Source organism: Miscanthus floridulus, chromosome 19 (genome assembly GCF_019320115.1).
Source record: "Miscanthus floridulus cultivar M001 chromosome 19, ASM1932011v1, whole genome shotgun sequence".
Lineage (NCBI taxonomy): Eukaryota > Viridiplantae > Streptophyta > Magnoliopsida > Poales > Poaceae > Miscanthus > Miscanthus floridulus.
Window position 1 is genome coordinate 86555751 of NC_089598.1, and position 20876 is coordinate 86576626.

A 20876-nucleotide genomic window follows, 5' to 3' on the forward strand; every position below is an offset into this window, starting at 1 on the left:
GGAAATAATATAAGATTTTAGTTGTACCAGTTGGTTGTTCAACCTGGTTTTATTTTCTCGATCTGGTTGTTTCCCACCCTTGTTCGAATATTCAGCGGGGTTACTGGAATCGATAGACAACAGGTTGTGGCAGCCATACTGTGAAACCAGTACTGTAAAAGACTCCAGTTCACCTCTACAAAAACATTGCTAACTGTAACGGCAGCTTTGATACTCGATTTACACTTGCACATGACTGCATGAGTAACAAGGGCACATGGCCCTTATTCAACAGACTGGTGGTGAAAGGAAAATGGAACAGCGACGTAATGCTGCCCAGTTATTATGAACCATCAGTACAGCTCTAATTGTAACACCCCAAATGTTAAATTCGCCACACAGCAGCAGTACGAATCATGACCTGGCTGCACGCTGTGAAGGTTAAGATTTGCAGTATCAGCATCAAAACTGTGGACCTATTTATTATTAGTAACAAAGGCTATAAATATTTGATCAAAAGAATAACAACAAAATGTTACAAGCCTATTTCGTTACAAATGCCTTATGCTATCCGCAGCCCAGTAACTTATCTGTGATTCTACTGTCATCCTATCTTCAATGCCCTCAACGACCTAGTTACAACAATTGGATGCAAGAATCACCTGCTTTACTGTACATGTGAAGCTACATGACCTCAAATAATAAATCATTAACGCTTCTCAGGAAAAAATGCAACAACCAAGCTTTTGGTTGTGGCTCATAGGAAATAATAGTCTCCCTGATCCAGATACAATGCTTCAATGATCTTTAAACAGTTTTGCTGGGAAACGGCAGTCAACATGCCGTCTCCTAGGGCCATGTGACTACTGTCTTCAGGAGCAAGGTTAATCACCACATCCATTTCCGAGTAGAAGGTTTCAGCACATCTTTTCCATGGTGCAGTAACACAGAAGCATTTAATATGTCTCACCTTGGAAGGCTTGTCCATCCCAATGCTGATCATGTGGTTGGTCTGGTCATTGTTGAAAACCCCCGGCCTCCCATGGGAGCCATGCCATGAAGATCCATATCAGGCTCCTCATCTGCAGTTCCAACAAAAAGTGGATAAAATTAACTTCGATAAAAGTAATAACATAATACCGACTAAAAAACAAGCCCAAAAAACCCCACTCCAGGTTAGTCCTCAATTGGTAGGCCTACATGCTTCTACAATTTCATGGGAAAAAGGTCCTACCCCTCATGTTAGCAACTAATGATATAAAATGGCATGCATATAATGGAGTGCTCTACTGGTTTTGCTCAAGTGATATACACATGGGAAAGAATCCTTACAACACACACCCACAAATAATACCGTTCTCATGTGATAAATATATATAGTTTGATATAATAGTAACCATTTATTTGAAGTTTAAGCCCAGTCCGGGAAATAATATTTAAAGATTAGCTTAGCATGAGTAGCTTATTACCATTTGTATCTTCACCAGCTTCAGCGCCAGCAATCCCAATGCAAGCAAACAAAGAAGAATCGTCAACTTTCAGATGCTCATATGCAAGATACAGATCCTCAATCGTGGCACTTTCATATAACGTCGTCAATTCCTTGATGCATGATACATCCTGCATTTGTTTGGAGCACATGAATGATATTGAGACAATAAATTTTAAAAAGAAAAATTCAGGTATTAAAGCTAATAATTAAGGATAATAAAGGTCCCGGGTTCGAGTCGCGGTCTCCTCGCATTGCACAGGCGAGGGTAAGGCTTGCCACTAACACCCTTCCCCAGACCCCGCACAGAGCGGGAGCTCTCTGCACTGGGTACGCCCTTTATGCAGAAGATCTCCATCCACTATATAATATAAAGTTAGAAACCACAAGAGCAACCACCTGATTTAAACAATCTGAATGGGAAGCTGACAGGTACCAAAAATTCCAACAAAAAAGGTTACCAACTACCTAACATCATCCACATGATAGGCTTGCAACTGCGCCAGGTCAGTTGGTCTACAATATTGTTTCTGTTTTCATTCTGCTAGTTGCAGGGAAAACATTAGCATGAATCTAAAATATGCAGTCCAAGGGGATCCCAAAAAGGCCCTAGAATTTTTATCTGCATGCATCCAAATTAAGCAGTCTGTAATTTTGTTTTTGGGCCAGTAGATAGCTTTAGATTCATTTTCTTTCTCAGTGAGAGTTACTATTAGTTTCCCAGTTGAAAAAACTTCTATTCGTGTATTACCTGTGGCTGTAAACTCCTTTATATCTCAAACATGAGCTCTCCTGCACATTTTTGATAAATAATTTTGTGATTTCTTTTATAGAGAGGATTATGTTTTGTCATAGCATGCCCCAGAGATGGTATCAGGTCCGCAGGATTCCAAAGTTACATGCAGAAACTATTCAAAATTACCAGCAATTTAGCAAAATTAGCTAGAACATGAGTTCACAGATCACAAATTTTCTATCATGATTCATGAGTTCACAACATGGTTAAAAAAAGTGCCAGCACAAGAAAAGCTTAGTCCTTAGTTCTTGAAAATATGAGATGATAAACAATAAATGAATTTCACCTTTCTTGGTACAGACGAAGACTGTAGATGGGCTAGCAAACCAAGCCAGTAGGCATTTGTCTTCGTCTCAGCCTCATGTTTCATCAACAGCGTCCTCTTTGCCTGAAAATTATGAATTTCAGATGGTATAGATGCATTCTAAGTTCAGTACACTATACAGCTAAAATGGTGTATCTTAATCTATGAGATGCATGATTTAATTTTTAAAATGTGTATTCAACCAAAAAGGTATTAAATGAAATTACACAAAAAATTAATGTGCCCAAATGTAATATTATTATACTGACAACATAGATCCATAAGCACACCAATCCTACATGTACTGGTTCTGTGATATGAACTACAGAATGAAAAGGGCAAGCAAAGTTCGACTAACCCGGTCGAGCTCCCTTTCCACAATTCGGCTACTATGTAATCCTCTCAGAACACCTTTGCAAGCATCAACAGCTTTATGGACCTGGAATTAAAGATGGTTAGATTTATTGCTCAAAAAAAAAAAGAAAGGCAGATGTAGGAAGCACACTGAATACTTGAATTCAGTAGGGACCAAAAACACAAAATACCTTGCTCGGAGTTGAAGTCACCGCGATCACATACCAACCAAGATCCAATTTGTCAAAAAGGTTTAATTCCAAAGAAACATCATATGTTAATCCCATGGAATCTCGAACTGTAGTAAATAACCTGGCAATAAAACAGTGCAGCACATTATGTTAGGACTGCCAGCTAAATACCCAACAAAACTATCCATCACCATGCACACTATCTATAATGTGATTTTCTAGTCAAGAATGGTGTGACTGGCATATTAACTGGTATGTACGCATTCAATTTATATGAGCAAATTAAGGTTTAGTAAGTACCAAACCACAGCTTGATATACTAATATGCTCATCTATCCAAGGTACATAGATTATGGCCTTTGTCATGTTTGAAGAAGCTCTGTATTAATCTACAGAAGAATCGTATAGAAATATTTTTACCTAGAATTGATAATTTCAGCAAGCAGACTCAAAGTGATGCCAAAGAAAAGAGGGTGGCTGCGAACATCGATGCGTCTCTTCCCTGTCAGATCCAAGTTTACTTGCTCAGATATTTCTGCTGAAATAGCATGAAAAATATCAACCAACATACAAAGAAACATTAGTGCAAGTTGCTAACATAAGTAGGAAGTTCCTCAAAGAGTACTGTAAGATATTTGGAATCAACTACGTGACAAATTACAAGCCTAGCACATATCAAACTGGAATTACCATCAGCATCAGATCTCTGAATAACATTAAATAGGTCATTTCCTTCAGTAGCGAATCCCCAACGGTTAGGAGCAGGGCCTGCAATATACGCACAGGCTCTCTCATCTGTGTCCTTTATGTATACCTGGTGAAGAAGCAGCACAATCAACAAACATGTCTTCAAAGCACGAGCATCATAAATGGAAGACAGCAAAATGATTCAAGAGTTATGGTTCAAAAAAAAAAACTTGAAGAAAATCAAAATCCTTAAGCATGTATTTTTTTTCCCATGCCTCATCAACACTTCGATTAATGAGTACTGTAACAATGATTTAGTCACATTAATGCCTCAACTAACATCAGTATTGTAATGACAATGTAATGATCTCTTATATTATTGTAGCAAAAGAAAACAGTGGAACTAGAAATACTTATGCTAAATTGAAAAATTGATAATGGATGCCACACGGGACTTCATACTTGCTGGAAATGAACATCTGATGGAAACGGTCGGAAGGAAATCTTTTCAATACGCTCCTCTGTGTTTGGAGAACTTGCAGCCCTCACAGTCCCAAGATAATCAAGAACACAAGATTCTACTTCTTCCTCAGTGAAATCACCAACAATGCTGACCTGAAAACAAAATGATACAAAATCAAATAAACATGGAAAAATAATTAATTAAACATATGTTGGAGCAAGTAAAGGTCAACGAGAACACTTGAAGAGAAAAGAGAAGAAATGCAAGAAGGGAAAAGCCATTCACAAACCTCCATATTGCCACCCACAAACTGGTTCATGACAGCATCTTTAACTGACTGAAGAGTCAATTTCTGCAACGAATGTGGTGAAGGCTCTACAAACCTTTCATCATGGTTTAGCATGGCTAACATAAGCTTATGAGCTGTAGAACGTTCCAAACTTTTGGGGATAGAGCGATAGTAAGACAGATATAACTGAGTTGCTCTGTCGAATGCATCTTCTAGCCACACATTATGCTGTAATACAAAAGGGGAAATCTTATAAATGTTAGACCTCCTTTATTTCGAGAAAACTAGTTCTCCACCATGTGGCAGGTGAGTATTATGTATAGTAAAATAAAAAGCATACCTCGAGGACCATATGAAGGAGTTGGAAAGCAGCACGCATGCCGTTGTCTCTTAAAGCAAATCTAAATTCCATAAATATGAATTCCTCGTTTGATTCCAGTGAGCAGTTGATAAGATTATTCACACAGAAAAGTTCAACCTGAAATCAATATCCATGAACTTCTATGAAGTATGAAAACAGCCAACCAATAATAAGTACTATTGAACAAATATTAGCATTCAAATTCAGAAGATGAAAGGTAACCAAAATGTCTCTTTCTTTGTGTCTGGAGGGGGTTCTTGTGTTTGTATAGAGATATAACAAATGTAAGGATGAAGTACAGACTACAGTATCATGATAGAAGTTAGATCCCATAAGTAGAGTATACCTGTTCCCTAGAAAAGTTACCAACACAGCCACCTTCACTCAGGGTACGAACACCAACAATGACAGATCCCTTTGATTCAGAATCTTCTGTTGCTCTCCCTCCGCCTACTATGAGCCGCATCACACCAACCCTTGCTTCATTTTGTGTTATCTGTGATATCATAGACCAACTTTTTAGAAAGGCTGTAAGGGACATGATAACAGGCTGAACTACATGCAAATAGGAACATGAATGTGAAAAGGATTCTTCTATCCACTGAATAACAGGAGGCAAACGATTGAGGAATTACCTTGTAGTTGACGGAAATTCCATTAGAAAGACGGCGTTGTGCTATACCAGTTTCACTGTCAAACACTTTCACCACATTCTCCTCTTTGGTTAAAGGAACAAATGACGGTTTGTGTTGCAATTTCAGTTCATCGAGCTCTGATTGGGTGATCAATTCCTTTGGCACCTCAAGCTGCAATAGGGAAAAAGTAGTCAATCAGCAGCCCAGAACCCCAGAAAACCATATGTTGCTTGGAAGTATCCTGTTTTTAGTTCACAGAGGTTCCAAAAGAAACTCCAAACCAAGAGAAATGGAAACTAACCAACATACCTCAGGCTCTGGGTAAATAGGTTCCTCAAGACCTGACTTGATGGCCTCTGTGATTTCTTCTGGATATATCTCAAATTCAGTTTCACCTACGCCATCAACATGCACCATTCTGGGGACACATGCCACAATAGCAGCAGGAAGGGGTGCATTGGGTTTTCCAAAATCCGAAATGAATTCCAGTACTTCCGCGCCAACAGTGTTGACCTATGTATGGCAAACACATATTATAGTATCATAAATAGTTCCTTTGCAGAGGTAATTGGAGTGATGCCATCATACCTACAGCAGTTTGTACATACAAATAAAGAATGAGAGTACCTCTTCAAGGGTGACAGTTTCAGCAACTCCAAGCAAACTTTCATGTCCCTGCAATTGATCCATGACAGTGTGGCCAAGTGCATCACTCTCCATGATGAAGTCCAAGTTGTCGACTGAGGGAACACTGTCAATCATCATAGCCAACTGCTCACTATCTTTTATTAAGGCGTCCATGTAACGGGTCATTTCTCCCATTGTAACACCAAATTCTTTCAGTCTTCGCACCTGAAATAGCACAAAGAAATGTTGCTAAAAAGGACAAAACACTTATTTTTATTGCATATAAAATTGAATGTAAAACCAATTCAACTTTAGTGCCATAATGATAGAACTAGATGGTGGTCATTACCCCATTACCAAGTAATATCCATACATCAATTGAAGTTCCTTGCATACAGAACATTACTTGAGGAAAGCAAAGCATGGTTTAGGAGTAGATTTGACCTGGTTCAAACATGGTTTAGCTGTTCTTGGGTCCAACTCAGGTTTTGGCTAGGTTTGGCACCAGTTGCTCGTGTGCCAAGTTCTTAAGGGAGGTTTGGGATGGGTTGAACCCCAGAATGGGATTGTATCATGCTGCAGTATTAGGCTAATTCACGATTGGGCTTGCATTATATCCAGCATTAGGCTGAAATAGTGAGCTTCAAGCTGGACATAGGTTCAAGGACTGGCTGGAGTCGGGTATGGCTCATGCTGGCATAATCTTGGTTAAAATCGTCCATTTTCATTCTTTGTTATCTGTTCGCTTTCAAAAGTCGTAGTTCCTAAATCGATTTACTTGTGCAGAAAGAAACAGGAACTATACGTGCACTAATCAGACAAAATGGTAAAAGTTTCCAAGACTGTCATCATATGATCAGAATAAATAGGTTTATTCTAGTACCAAACTAGATTAAAGCTTATATAACTAAAGCATTTTTGCAATCAAAGACTATATACATTTCATTCAAGACCTTAAATACAATGAGCTATAACAAGATTTGGAAAACAAACCTCGTGAACAGCAACTTTGATTGCACTTCTCCAATTTTGGGGTTCAGCAGTTACTGTAAGAGTAGTGACCGTGCACCCTTCCCTTCCAGAGTCACTGTGGTCCAGCTCAACTGACGTAAAAGGAGGGTTTGAGCTCTGTATAGAGTCCAAACAGGAAACAATTCATTCAGTTGTAACAAAACAAAAAAAAAACAAAAAAAAAACTCAGATGCAACTGGCAACAATCAAGACTTATGAATAATCACAAACCTTGTATCTTGTATTGATTCGAAAATGTAGGGCAGACAAAAATATCCTTTTCATGAGTACACTACGAAGGTCCTTGTAGGTCTGAACTTTGCTGACAGGTATCTGTCCAAATGAAAAACAACATTAGGAATATGCAATCATTGCATTCCTAAGAAAGTGTCCTATTCGAATATTATAAACATGAACATTTTCAGCAAGCGCCGTTGTTTACATGAGGGATGATACAGCTAATGAAGGTGCAAAAGGCATCAAAACTTGCAGGCATTAGTCCAAAGGCTGATTGGTTTGTTAATCCAAAAAAGTAACAGGAACTACTAATGAAACATATGGTGTTACAATTTAACCACAAAAGCATCACTTAAGACTAGAAGAAACAAAACTTGAGCATACCTTACAGAACATGTTGATAGAGAAACTCTGAATCAACTCGTGCTGAAAAATTGCTGGGGGTTTGGCATCCTGAGAAACACCAGGAAGGGACCACTTATGCTCTACAGGTGGTCTAACTGCTTGTCTTTCCCTTTTTACAGGCTTTATTTTATCTGTGGCAGGTGATTTTTCACCAGATAGGTTTGCAGCAAAGCCACCTGGGAGCTTTGGTGCAAAAAGGCTTGCCATAGCACCAAATGGACTAGAGCTCAGTACAAGGTTTCCTTCATTTTCTGAAAGAGTGTGTTCAAATACAGCCTGCATTGTAACAAGTCAAACCATCAACCTGCTATGTGATCCTAGAGGCTGCCAAAATTATCAAAAACACTTCAGCGTATTTTCTCATTACCTCTATTTCCCGCACAGCTCTAGGAATATCATCAATTTCCCCCACCAGATATAAAGTGGTATTAGCAGGATAGTACCAACGCTCGTGAAATCTGCGGATCTTATCAGGGTCCCATTTATGTATTTGCTCTTCAAGTCCAATAGGAAATCTGTTGCTCAGTTTGTTTTCTGAGTGCAGATGTTGCAACAACTGCAGCAAACAAATTATAATTAGCATACCAATATGGTGCGCTCAGCCGCTCATACATTAATCGATTTAGCACGAGTTTTCAGGAGCAATAAGGATATAGCCCTTCTCAAATGAAGTCCCATATGGGTATAGGTCGGTGTGAACAGTTCACTTGCCTGGCAATCAACGCGATACTCTATTGTGTTCATCATCTGAAGCTCAGAAAGAATTGCTCTTCTCTCCTTCTCAACACGAGATGAAGAAAACTTTGGATGGAAAGCTATCTGGAAAAATAGATTGGCAGACTTGTCATATTCTGTGTAACCGTGTTACAATAGAAAGAATTTGTTATAAAGATTTCCAAACACTCTGGCAACATTGACCTAAAAATTCAGGTATTCATTGGACATGCAGAATTTCAAATATTCATAAAATGACCAAAATTGACATTTTCCAGATGATCGCTCCAAAAAGGAATGCTATTTAGTAACACTTTACCTCATTCAATGCATCCAACACAGAAGGGAGTAAGTCTTCACCATATTCCTGCAAATAGAGGACAAGCTAAAATGTAAACATTAAATAAATACCACAAGGAAACACATCTAACTAGGATCATAACTTCTAAAAATTATAACTTCACAGTCAACAAATACATTATTCAGTCCATTTACGCATGATTTTTGTCCAAGGACACTAACAAGAAAACAAAATTGGGCTCCAACAAATACAAATTATCATAAGATTATTTCCAATTTAAAAATGGACAGTGATAAGTTCCACAAAGAACTGAATAAAAGATAGAAAAATAAAGACCTTTGTTTTAGTTGGAGAGTGGATATGAAACACAGTATGGTGGAAGTCTGTATATGCATTAGACCTCGCACCGGTCCCCAAAAGCTTTTCACGTTTTTTACTGCCAAGAAACGCGACATGTTCAATCATATGTGCAATTCCCTGCTCGTCCTCCTCCTCGTCAATTGATCCAACGTGAACTTCCATGTGCGCCTCAAACCTGCAAAATAGCTAGTTGAAACCATAATACACATATTCTCCACATATATCAAAGCAATGTTTGGTTGTTTCACAGTTAGTATGAAATGGGCATCAGGATAATATTTGTTGCTTGATTTATTTACTATTACACAATTCTGATGTTCAACAAATCAAATAAACACTTCACATTAGTTCAGAATTTCAGATGTTCAAGACTCCACCCATAGTTGTCAACTTTCAAGTATCTCCAAAATTCAAATTAAAAAATACAGAAAACCGTCAAAGTTCCAACCATTATATGAAAATTAAGGGTGGAATTGTACAAAGTAAGTCCTTTGCCATAAAAATTAATAGATACAAGCAAGAAAAAAAGTTTCCTAACCTGTTTGCTGGAACTTTATTTGGCAAAATAAGATACCGAAGGCCATTCTTCAATTGCCCACGAATTAGTTTTGGATGCTCAGGAAGCGGCGTGTTGAGAACATCTTCAAGCTCCTCCTTACTAATAGCATGATCCATGTCAGGTGTATCAAGGGAAGTGTCAGACCATGTTGGACTTGCAACATGTGGTTCATCAGGTCCAGCGGCGCACAATATATGGCTAGGCCTGACCTGAAAATTATCAAGGAAATGATTCAGCAAAAGGCTGCCCACATCCTACGGGACCTTTAAGAGGACACAAAGTTGGCATGGACAAGAGATCAGATTATACTCTGCGACGCAATGTAAACTTGCTGTTTCCTTCTTTTTTACAAAAAGACTCATCTTTCTAATAAATGATATAGGAGTAAGTGCATCAGAACAAACATATGACAGCCCCAGAAACAAAATAATGCTACCAATGCAACAAACATGATTGAGCTGCACCATCAAGATAGATGAGATATGGAAAACTATCCAGGCAAAATGGAGCTTGTTACACTGATACTCAGTACTACTGCACAGGACCTCTCACTAGGTTCAAATTTTGACGTTAATTCAACAATTAGCCTACCAGATATTAACAACTGTGATTGCTCCTTTGATAAAATCCAGAGATGTGGAACCTTAATTTTTTGAAGACAAGAAAAAGCACGGTGGTACTACTTAGTACTGACAAGGACAGAAAAAAAAGGTTGAATTTCCAATCCGTGCATTTATTGTTCTGAACTGATGATACGCCCGTTGCATCCCTCACACACACAGTTAGCAAGCAAGCGAAGAAAAGCTAGCCAGCCATGGAAGTAAGGTACTAAGCACTTTCTTATCGCACTCAATCCATGCTGATTCCTAATCTGATAATTCACTCGAGCCGTCGATCCTCCAAAGCAATAGATGAGAACGAACCTTGAACCCGCTCAACCGGCTGCGAAACGATACTCCCGAGGCGTGCGGGAGCGCGCACGGCGCGAACCTCGCGAGCCCCGACCTGCCCCGCCTGCTCTTAGGGAAGCACGAGAGGCAACCGCCCTTCTCCTCGCCGGCGCCCCAGGCCGACGCAGCCAACGCGGACGCCGCGCCGAGCCCCTGCGCGCGTCTCCTCGACCTGCGAGGCACGCAATACGGCGACGAGGGTCAGCGGAGGGGCGACGCGAGCCCGCCAACAGGACGGATGAATGAACGCCAAAAAAATTGGAGCCGGCACGGTCGGAAGCACCCACCTGGGCGAGACGGCGCGGCGGTGCGTGCAGCGGAGGGTGTTAGCCGCGACGGCGGAGGAGCGGGGCGGGAGGAGAACGGGCCGGCGCGGCGCGGCGGGGCGGAACGAGAGCGAGGAGCGGCGCGAGGCGGCGGCGGCGGCGAAGGGGTGGCGCGGGGCCAGGCGCGGCGGCGCGGAGGCCGCCGACGCCGCGACGGGCGGGAAGGGGGCCGAGGCCATGGGGGTGGGTGGGATGGCCTGGCCGCGGGGGAGGGAGGATAGGGGGACGTCTCCTCTTTGTTTTTTTATATAAATAAATAAATTTATATATAATTTTCTCTGCTTTTCTTGATGGTTTTGTACTTTTGTGAAAGGGGCAAGGCAAGGCACGGCGGCCGCGTTGCTTCGCGGAGACGAGGCGCAGCGCAAATATCGTGGGTCTCGGGCTGGCGGTGCTGCTGACTTGGACTGTGGTTGTGGCCAGGGTTTGGCTTGGGGTTTTGTGCGCGATTGGATTTGAGTTTGAGGACTCAGCCTGACCACCAAGATATTTGAGACCTGTGATGACTGATGAGTCGTGACCGGCCATTCTTGAATTTTGCCGTATGGCGTTTCAAAAAATTTTCTTAAAAAGTGTTACAGTAGCAATCACATCGAATCTTACAATATATGCATGGAGTATTAAATATAGACGAAAAAAAAACTAATTGCACAGTTTGGTTGGAAATCGCGAGACGAACGTTTTAAGCCTAATTAGTCCATGATTGAATACTAATTGTCAAATAAAAACGAAAGTGCTACAGTAGCCAAGTTCCCAAATTTCACCAAACTAAACACAGCCTATAAAGTTAAGGCTTGCTGGCGCCCGTCCGGACAGACGGCCATTTCCCAGGTCCACGTGGGGCTCACGCCACCTCCAACGTTACCAGCATTAGGGAAAAAAGGAAAGGGGCAATGGATGCCGAGCCGACATCCAAAGGAGACACTGAGAAAGGTAGCAGAAAAGCGGAGAAGAAGATATAACACTCGATCTACTTTTAAAACATTCAAATGCAACAACTGCAACATTCGTCTGAAGACAGATGAAACACTTAAAACATTCATTTGAAATACTTGCAAAAACACATGAAAAGGCACTTGGAAACCATTGTAAAATATACGCAACATCCAGATAAAACACTTGCAGCATATACGTGAAACATATGCAACATCCAAATAAACACACTTGTAACATATGTCTAGAAAAAACACGGATGAAACATTGGGAACAGAAGCTTGCAACATACGTATACAACTATTGCAACATGGGCAACATCTCGGCTTTTGCAATATCCACATGAAACACTTGCAACATACCTCTGAAACATATGCTTGCAATATGCGCTTTTGTCGGGATTATAACCTCGGAGTATCTCAAGGCATCGATTATATGGCGAGCCGCATAGCTCACAACACAACAACTGACAAAGGCCCAAACGACCGAGGCCCAGCAAAAGCTAAACAGGTCAGGCCAAGCGCTGAGGTCAGAGTTATCCACGCGCCCTTCCACTTGCCTTGGTCTCACCACGCTCGCAAGGCGTATGATCTCTCTCCGTTACGGCCTCCGAAAGAGATAGAAAGAGGTCATGCCTTGCCAAGCGAGTCTACCCTGACAGGGGCAAGCACGCCGCACTAACTCCGTAAGGACCAAGGTGACGGTAGTCACCTCAGCTCGGTCAGATGCCAACCCTGCGTCACGCTACACGGACAAGACAACACCGCCTCGAGGCGGTAACGACGGGTACGATGACCACTGACAGGGTATGGCCCAACCAGGCTGGTATACTGTCCTACCCACTACGGAATGGAAGCCACGACAAGGGTCTCAGTGCAGAGGCCGACTAGACCGGTTGAAAAGCCCCAGCCCCGACGATCGGGGTTGTGGTCCTTAGTCCCGAGAAACGACCAGACGAACGATGACCTAGGGCATCTACCTACTACGGGTACGACACCCCGGGAACCTAGAAGCGGCAATGAAGACCATGATGGACACCGTGTTGCACAGGACAACTGACGAACTACCGATGTGCCTACAATGCCCGCCACGGTCGACACAGTTGCACCACGTCTCGCTCCGCCGCAACATGGCCACAAGACCATGACGATGAACACGCCCGGGCGAGCACCAGAAGACGGCATAGCTTGCAAGCCAAGTTAGCTAGGACCTCCGAGCCTTTGGTCGGGGGAACCTCCTCTTTGTAACAAGTCCTAGCCCCGAACTCTATATAAGGGCAGCCAAGGCTCCCATCTCGGGGATCTTCACCTTTTTCATCCTCTACCATTCCTTCCATAGCAGTAGGGCTCCTGGAGCTTCTCTTTGGGTTGCCCCTCATCTAGCATAGGTTCTAGCACCTCCTTCACCATTCTTGCACCCTTATTGTAAGAACTTCAGAGCATTCAAGCGAGGAACACGCACTCGATCTTCTCTGAGACTAGACGTAAGGCTCCGGCCTAAACTAGTATAAATCCTCGTGTCTATTGGATGCTACCATCATCTTCCTAGAGCAGCACAACAATTATATAAATCATATAAGTGTAGTGCTTTTCATGAGCTTTCCAAATTGTTAAAGATCACTCCTTTTGGTGGTTTAAATCTCCTGTTATAAGCTTGTAAAGTTGCATAGCAGAATCTATCCAAGTCTGGACAGAGGTGCTCAATTGTGCTTGATTGACCTTTGTTAATGGTGGAATCACCTTGTGATGATAATAAACATGTTTTAGAGAATTTAATAAGCTTTCTAGAAAGTTAAGTTTCATGCTTGTTTGATGTCTGTAACTCCAGTTATATATTTTTGAAACTACTACTACTATTCTGTCCTAGTTCTATACAGATCTGAAGCATTGGCATGTTGACCTAGTTAGCTTTGTAATAAGCTTTTGGTGATAATAACAATGTTGTAGGCAATTTAATTATCTTTCCATAAAGTCTAGGATCACCTTCTTTGGAGGTCTGGATGTCTAGTTATGGTTAAAATAAGTGACTGTTGTGGTGCTGTCCAGATTTCTTTACATATGCTAGGTGATTGCTTTAGCTTGCTCTTGTTTTGGCTAAACATGTTGGCTAGTTCTTGATCGATGCATGTGTGCAATATCTGAACTTAAGTTCACTTTGTACCATGTCTAGTATGCTTGATATCCCTCTATAATAGGTTGTGGGATGTTTAGTTAAATAACTCTAGGTGCATATGTCTTGTATGATCTTAGGTTGCCTTAAATGCTATTATGTGGTACATCTCATATTATCATTCTTCATATTCATGCACTTGCATCTTACATCTCATCTAGGTACGCTAGATGAACCACGCGAAGGTCGGGATATTGGAGCCGAACCCGAAGACGGTGTATGGTGGACCTATCCCGAAGGTGGAAGGACTAGACAAGTGCTAGGATGGGAGATGCTCACCAAGTGAGTGTCATCTAACAAACACTAACCTAGTGTTGGATCTCAGGCAAGTCCTAGAGCATTCTAAGCCTCCTATATTTTTATAAATATCACTTGAGTTCTTTATGTTTGATGCATTAGATTATAAGAGTTGATTGGAACCACTTGATGCATAGAACTACCTTGTCCAGAGATATACCTTGAACTCTATGTAGGTCCAGGATCGAATGTATACTTAGCAATGCTTAGACCGGTAGAAGTCGGGCGATTTCCTGTCACCTACGAGATATAGGTGGATACCGAAGCACAGTTGGCTAATTTGCTATCGTGGAAAAGAACCATAGGGTAATGTAAATGGAGACCGGGTGAGATGTCGATAGAAAAGCAGCAAGACATAGAGGTCTTGGGTGTGGATCTATCCCCGTCTATGTTGATTAAGGACCATACCGTTGTTGGCCCTTCTGACAAGATTGAACGCATGCCTATCACTTAGCTGGCCGGATAACTCATTCCAACCATGAAGCCAAGTAGCTCAACTCAGGTCGGGCCCCACTCTGTAAGAGTGCGCACTCTGGATGGAAGTAAGGATGTGCAGGGAGCGGATCAATAGACCATGGGCAAGCATGACCTGAGTGACCTGGTTCGGGATCGTGGGCAGGCATGGCTTGAGCGACCTGGCTACCATCAGTCCCTGATTGTGCTGCGGTGGGCGAACCCGCAAAATGTGGACCTAAGTTGTACCAAAGGTGACCTAAGACTACCTTGGCGTAGGTATGTCTAAGTTTGTGTTAGAAATAAATTCTCAGCTAGCTGAAATCGATTCAAATCTCCATCTCTTCCGAATAGTGAGAAACTTGGCTAGCACCAACATCGTAGTAATTATACTATGGAATGTAATGGTTCGGATAAACATGGAATTACTACACTGGCTGTGGTTACTATTGTATGTTATCAAATGATATACCACATGTTTGGCACAAGATAGTTGCTAATCTAGAGATGAATAGCTATAATTAACTTGATGACCAAAGTATAATTGTATAACTGAGTTAATCGCTTTTATGCAAAAAGTTGTCAAGCTACCTCCACTTATAAAGCCTTGCATGATCCTTGGAGTTATTTTATTTCTAGTTTATGATGGGTAAGTCCAGCTGAGTATATTCGAGTACTCAGGGTTTATCCCACCATGTTGTAGGTGAAGTTCTCGGCCTGCTGAAGATAGTGGCTAACCACCGGTGGGCTCGGTGACTCTATTTATTTCTCATCTATATGATTTTGTCAGAGGATGTCACTTATGCTAGAAATGTATTTGGAACTTATATTAATGTAATCATTTGAAAGTTATGTTGTTTTCACTAATCGGTTTTGAAACCTAAACTTGTACTATTATTTGTGAACCCATTTGTAATATTATTTCCGCTGCAACTCTGTGTATGTGATGTGTATTTTCTTAACCATACGATCTTGGTTGTGATGTTGATTTACCGAGGTCCTTCGTGACACTCGACGGACTACCGGGTTTATATAAGTGAAAGTATGCACATGTCAACGTGTTAGCTGGGACAACCATACTTGATCTTATATAAATTGGGTGGTTCTGTCACATGGGACGCTCAACGCAGCCCAAGCCTGGATGCCTACGGACCGCAGGCATTCGCAAAAAGGATTCGGCAAACGCCATTATCAGCGTGCTTCCGCGTGCCGCCGAACATTGTCAAGTATTCCAAGGACACCAACCCTGCCGTGTGGCTAGAGGACTTCTGTCTCGCCTATCAAGCAGGTGAGGCAGACGACGACCTCTTCATCATATAGTACCTACCGCTCTACCTCGTAGAAAGTGCCTGAGCATGGCTCGAGCATCTCCCCGCGAACAACATCCATTCGTGGACAGACTTCAAGTGCATCTTCGTGGGAAACTTTTAGGGCACGTGCGTGTGCCCTAGGAATTCCTAGGATCTCAAGGCCTATAAGCAGAGGGTAGGAGAAAATCTATGCAAGTACATTCATCGCTTTTTCCAAGTAGTGCAATGAGCTTCCCGACATCATGGATGTGGACGTGATCAGAGCGTTCATCTCCGGCACGACCAACGAAGCACTCGTCCACAAGCCCGGGCGCTGCAAACCATGAACGACGTGGGAGTTGCTCAACCTCATGACAAGTCACACCTCTAGGGAGGAGGCCATCCATGCAATCATCTGCAAGCACAAGGGCAAGACGCAAGCCTAACCCACAGATGAGGCTAAAGACTGCAATCGGCAAATAAAAGGCAAGAAGGACAGTTGGAGGCATCGCGACAGTGAGTTCATAGCAGCTGTCGGCAGGGTCCATAAGCAGAAGGCTGGCAAGCTCAGCCATGTTAGCTTTAACAAGATAGTCAAGATGCCATGTTGTAATCATGGCTATCCAATCAAGCACACACTCGAAGAGTGCGACCTCATCAAGCGCTACTTCAGTGGTGACTACAAGACGACCGGCATGGGCGTGTCGTCCGGACCCGCTGACAACGAAGAGAAGGGGGATGCGTATCCTAACTCGAGAGGGTGCCTCATGATCTTTGGGGGACAAATGGCATATGAGTCTAGGTGCTGGTAGAAGCTCATAGCTAGGGAGGTCAATGCGGCTGCCCTAGGCAAAGCCGTCCTAGCTTCCTGAAATGGTTAGAAACTGCAATCACCTTCAATAGAAAGAATCACCACGACCATATTCCACAACCGGGATGCTTCCTCCTCCTCGTCGACCCGATTATCAGCAAGAACCGCCTGTCTTGAGTCCTCATGGATGGCGAAAGTGGCCTCAACCTTCTCTATGTCAAGACCTATAATGCCATGGGGCTCTCACGGTTAGCTATACAACCGTCCAGTGCTATGTTCCACGGAGTCAGACCTGAGCTCCAAGCTATCCCCCTCGGTCAGGTCGACTTACCCGTAATGTTTGGGAGTCGAGCCAACTTCCGCATGGAGATGCTCACTTTTGAGATAGCGGACTTTCATGGCACCTACCACACCATCCTAGGCTAAGTTCATGGCCGTCCCCAACTACACCTATCTGAAGCTCTAAATGTCTGGCCCTCATGGGGTCATCACCATAGGGGGTGACCTTCAGTAGGCCCACCTCTGCGAGTGGGAGAATTATGACATCATGACCGCCGCATGCTAGCCCCCGAGGGCTCAGCCCAAATATGACTTCCCTACATGGTAGGGAAGCACGTGAAGGCCACACTCTATGACCTCGACCATGGTGCGCGGTGAGGCAGGTGATGACACAGCTCAACGATGGCATGATTAGCAAGCATGAGAGGGATCGCAACATAGTGCGCTCCATGACTCGTCGAGCCCTGAGCCCTAGGCCCCACTGCGTTGGACACTATGAGAGACGAAGGCCATGGCATGTGGCATGGACACTTGGTACTTGCATCAAGGCTGCTCCCAGCCCACTAAAAAATTTGTACATGATCATCAGCAAGTCCTTTCTGTACCTAGAGATCACGACACACCCTAACAAGTATGTGACAAGGTGATGCTCTAACGATGCATGCGTCCCTATGGGACCTATGTTGATCGATGCATGCCTGATGACACATCTCACTCATGGGGGCTAAACCGCGGCATACTACGCATCAACGCTCACCAAAAAAATCATCACGACCTATAGAAAAGAGAACGACACCAGGCGCACTGTTGATGGACCTCTCCTATGATGCTAAGGACACAAAAATAGAGCCATACCTAGCCAGACTATGTGGGTTGATCCCCTAGCAAGGCCGTAGCCACGGTGTTCAAATGCACAAGATCAACAGCCGACGCACGAAAGAAAAAGAAGCATGGGACACAAGCTGAAGGGTTGTTTACAGTGGCCACAATGGTTGCAGCAGCATCAACAAAGCCGCCAACCTGCTCCGCTCACTCTGCCTGGCTGGCATGATCTAGAAACCTAAGCACCACCTGATGGAAGTTCTGGACGGTACGAAGCTGAAGGGCAGCAAGAGCGACGCCAACCCCCTATCGGATTCCGGCCACTACCACGTGTTCGTGGTCCTCCATCAAAAGAACCTCCCAGAGGCGGGCCTCCTCCGTCTCATGGTGGGAAGCCACCAGCCGCTCCTCCAACGCTAGCAATAAGAAGGCAGGAAGCTTAGGGACGACGAACAACAAATGGAACAACAAGACATAGAAGCATCCTTACCCATGATGCGGGCCTAGGTGTCGATGACCGCCGCCTGCGCAGTAGCGGTCTCCCTCTCTAAGGCCTCAAGGGACACCCAGACGGCCTCAAGACAGCGCTCCAGTTGGCTCACCTCATGGGTGGCATTGGAGAACCACTAGCGAGCCTCGTCTGCCCCATGGATGAGCTCACAGAACTCGTACCCATCATCCAAGGAAGACGATGACGAGCTCAACCCCCTAGTGGATGGGGTCACAGCATGAGCAGCATCGATAGCCCCCATGGGCACGGTGTAGGAGGTAGCCCTGTAGGCCACACAGGATCAACATAGGTCGGACCCTCGAACTCGAGAATCACCCAAATGCACTTACCCTTGATCACGCAGGCAAGGATGGATAGGTGGCGGTGCCCCGCAGGCACCAAAGGGCTCTCCTAGCGGCCGCTTTCCATGACTCATCCTCATCAGCAGGGAGAGAACTCTAGATGAGCAAGAGCGGGGATAGGGAAGTGGAGGAGCAGGTGACTCAAGATGAATGCACCCTCACAGTTCCGCTCCAAGTGTATTTAGAAGGTGAAGCGATCGGAAGGGAGGCAGAATGACGGTCGCCCAAGCGACGGCGCGAATCAAGTAAGCTACGCACACCCCCACTTTCCCTCTATCATTTCAATTTATGCGTCTGCATTTTGCGGTGCATGACCATTTGTGAGCGATCACCATCACGCCACGATGTGGCTGGGGAGGCCAACTGCCCCTCAGGGATTGTGCGCCGAGCAGCCCACCGCAATCATGACCCCGCATCATACTTAGGAAACTCACTCTTGGGCCGACCCTTAGAAGGGCTTGAGGCCATAAAAGGGATAGGGGTAGGGACGTGATGAGCCCCCATGGCTCTAATCGGTGGTTCAGAGCCACATGACCATCTCTTCCTATGTTCGAGTCATCCGCTTCGAAGTCTCCCATGTTGACCCCCTCTGAGGGGGATGCATCTTGCCCTCTAGCCGCTGCGGAGGTATTTGGTGACCAACGGGATTGACGACTGAAGATTTATGGGATGTCACACATGAGGTAGAGCCAAACTCCATGTCGATTGGGGAGGATATCGGGTTCCACTTAAATTACCCATAGACCTCGATGTGGCGCACCGCTCCACCATGTGGCTATGGTGGACATGCCTCTCCCCGCGTGGGTGAAAACAAACCCGCCTTCAATAAGGCAACATGACCTCTCAGGGTCGGCAAGGATGTTAGGGAAAGATAGTAGGGTCCTCACGACCCCAAAGGAAGCCAAGGACAAGCCATGGCTAACTCTTCCCTATGTCCTAGGTCTTAGACCTAAGGCCTGCTCTAGAAACCCATAAACCATCAGGGGTTCACGACCTCGAGAGAGAGATCATGGGAGCAAAAGGCCAAGGTGATGCACAATGTGGAACCCAAAACGTGATCACGACTCGGTCACATGGAAAAAACAAAAGGGTCCAAGACCTACAAGCCGATGCATGACCGCAAGAAACCTCATGACTGTGCAAAAAGAGGTCAGGGGAACGATCCCCTGAAACACCAAAAAATAGCCTCTCCAAATGAGCCGGTGTCAAAGGGATGACCCTGAACCCATGGCTCGGGGGCTCATGGCGTAGGCTACGAGAGGCATCAGAGGGAAGTTCCTCCAGCAGGAATAAAAGCAGTCACGCCGCTAAAACGTTAATGAAAGGTGTCACCACGATGGTGATGCCAATTAACAACCTAGGGACAAGCGCCACTAGGGATGGCATCCTACCTCTAAGGAGCAACACATAGGAGTGCCACCACAACTCCTTTATCTTTAGAGGAAGGGGCAGTCGGCAGCAGCAGGACTGCCATGTCGCCATCCTACCCCGTCTAACGGGGGTGGAGTGACAGGTAAGCGTAGATAGTCTAGACCGGCCAACGACCAGTGCATAGGCCTCCAAGGGGAGGCGGGAGTGACACCAGTCGTTGCCTATTTCGAGCACACGAGCCACCTAGGCTCGGAGCGAGAAATGGCAACGAGATGGCACACCGATGTTGCGTATAACCCAACACGATGGTGAAAGCTCTAGTTTGGTTTTTGTAAATTGATGAAACCCTAAGTGCTAACCTAGTTTATCAAAGTGATTATGAGATAGGTGGCACATTCCAAATGAAGCAAATGAGATAGGCGGCACATTCCTTAGACTTGGAAAAGAAGAAAGAGAAAAACAAAAAACTCAAGGCAAAGGTAAAATTTATAGGAGCTTTTCGGTTTAGTGATCGAGACACTTAGCGAGTGTCATCACATTGAGCTTCGATAGCCGTACTATT

At 44.1% G+C, this 20876-nt stretch overlaps 1 protein-coding gene across 7 annotated transcripts; it reads right to left on the reverse strand.

The window, feature by feature from the left end:
* Nucleotides 1–433: 433 nt before the first annotated feature.
* Nucleotides 434–11232, reverse strand: LOC136529932 (stromal processing peptidase, chloroplastic). 7 transcript variants are annotated; one of them, XR_010777480.1, is made up of 24 exons: nt 11000–11232; nt 10686–10884; nt 9742–9971; nt 9180–9378; nt 8862–8909; nt 8540–8647; nt 8196–8384; nt 7808–8104; nt 7418–7519; nt 7169–7303; nt 6176–6400; nt 5858–6061; nt 5549–5719; nt 5260–5409; nt 4893–5030; nt 4553–4780; nt 4263–4415; nt 3804–3927; nt 3534–3651; nt 3114–3234; nt 2927–3007; nt 2567–2652; nt 1449–1599; nt 434–1061 (listed from the first exon to the last, which is right to left on the reverse strand). XR_010777480.1 is itself a non-coding variant. In XM_066522978.1 (24 exons), the coding sequence occupies exons 1-24, from the start codon at nt 11215–11217 to the stop codon at nt 979–981; spliced, it is 3738 nt and encodes a 1245-aa protein (XP_066379075.1). In that variant the 5' UTR covers nt 11218–11232; the 3' UTR covers nt 434–978. The 7 variants fall into 7 exon arrangements, 6 of the variants coding, with proteins under 6 accessions (XP_066379075.1, XP_066379074.1, XP_066379073.1 ...); XM_066522978.1 differs by having other exon boundaries at nt 2551–2652; nt 3534–3615; XM_066522977.1 differs by having other exon boundaries at nt 2551–2652; nt 3534–3648.
* Nucleotides 11233–20876: the final 9644 nt, after the last annotated feature.

Excerpts from the sequence above, each read along its gene's own strand:
- LOC136529932 (XM_066522976.1), bottom strand. The coding sequence starts at position 11,217 with ATGGCCTCGGCCCCCTTCCCGCCCGTCGCGGCGTCGGCGGCCTCCGCG. Across the intron at positions 9,379-9,741 it reads AATAAAGTTCCAGCAAACAG|GTTTGAGGCGCACATGGAAG; the intron begins GTTAGGAAACTT and ends GCTATTTTGCAG. Across the intron at positions 8,105-8,195 it reads GAGCTGTGCGGGAAATAGAG|GCTGTATTTGAACACACTCT; the intron begins GTAATGAGAAAA and ends GTTACAATGCAG.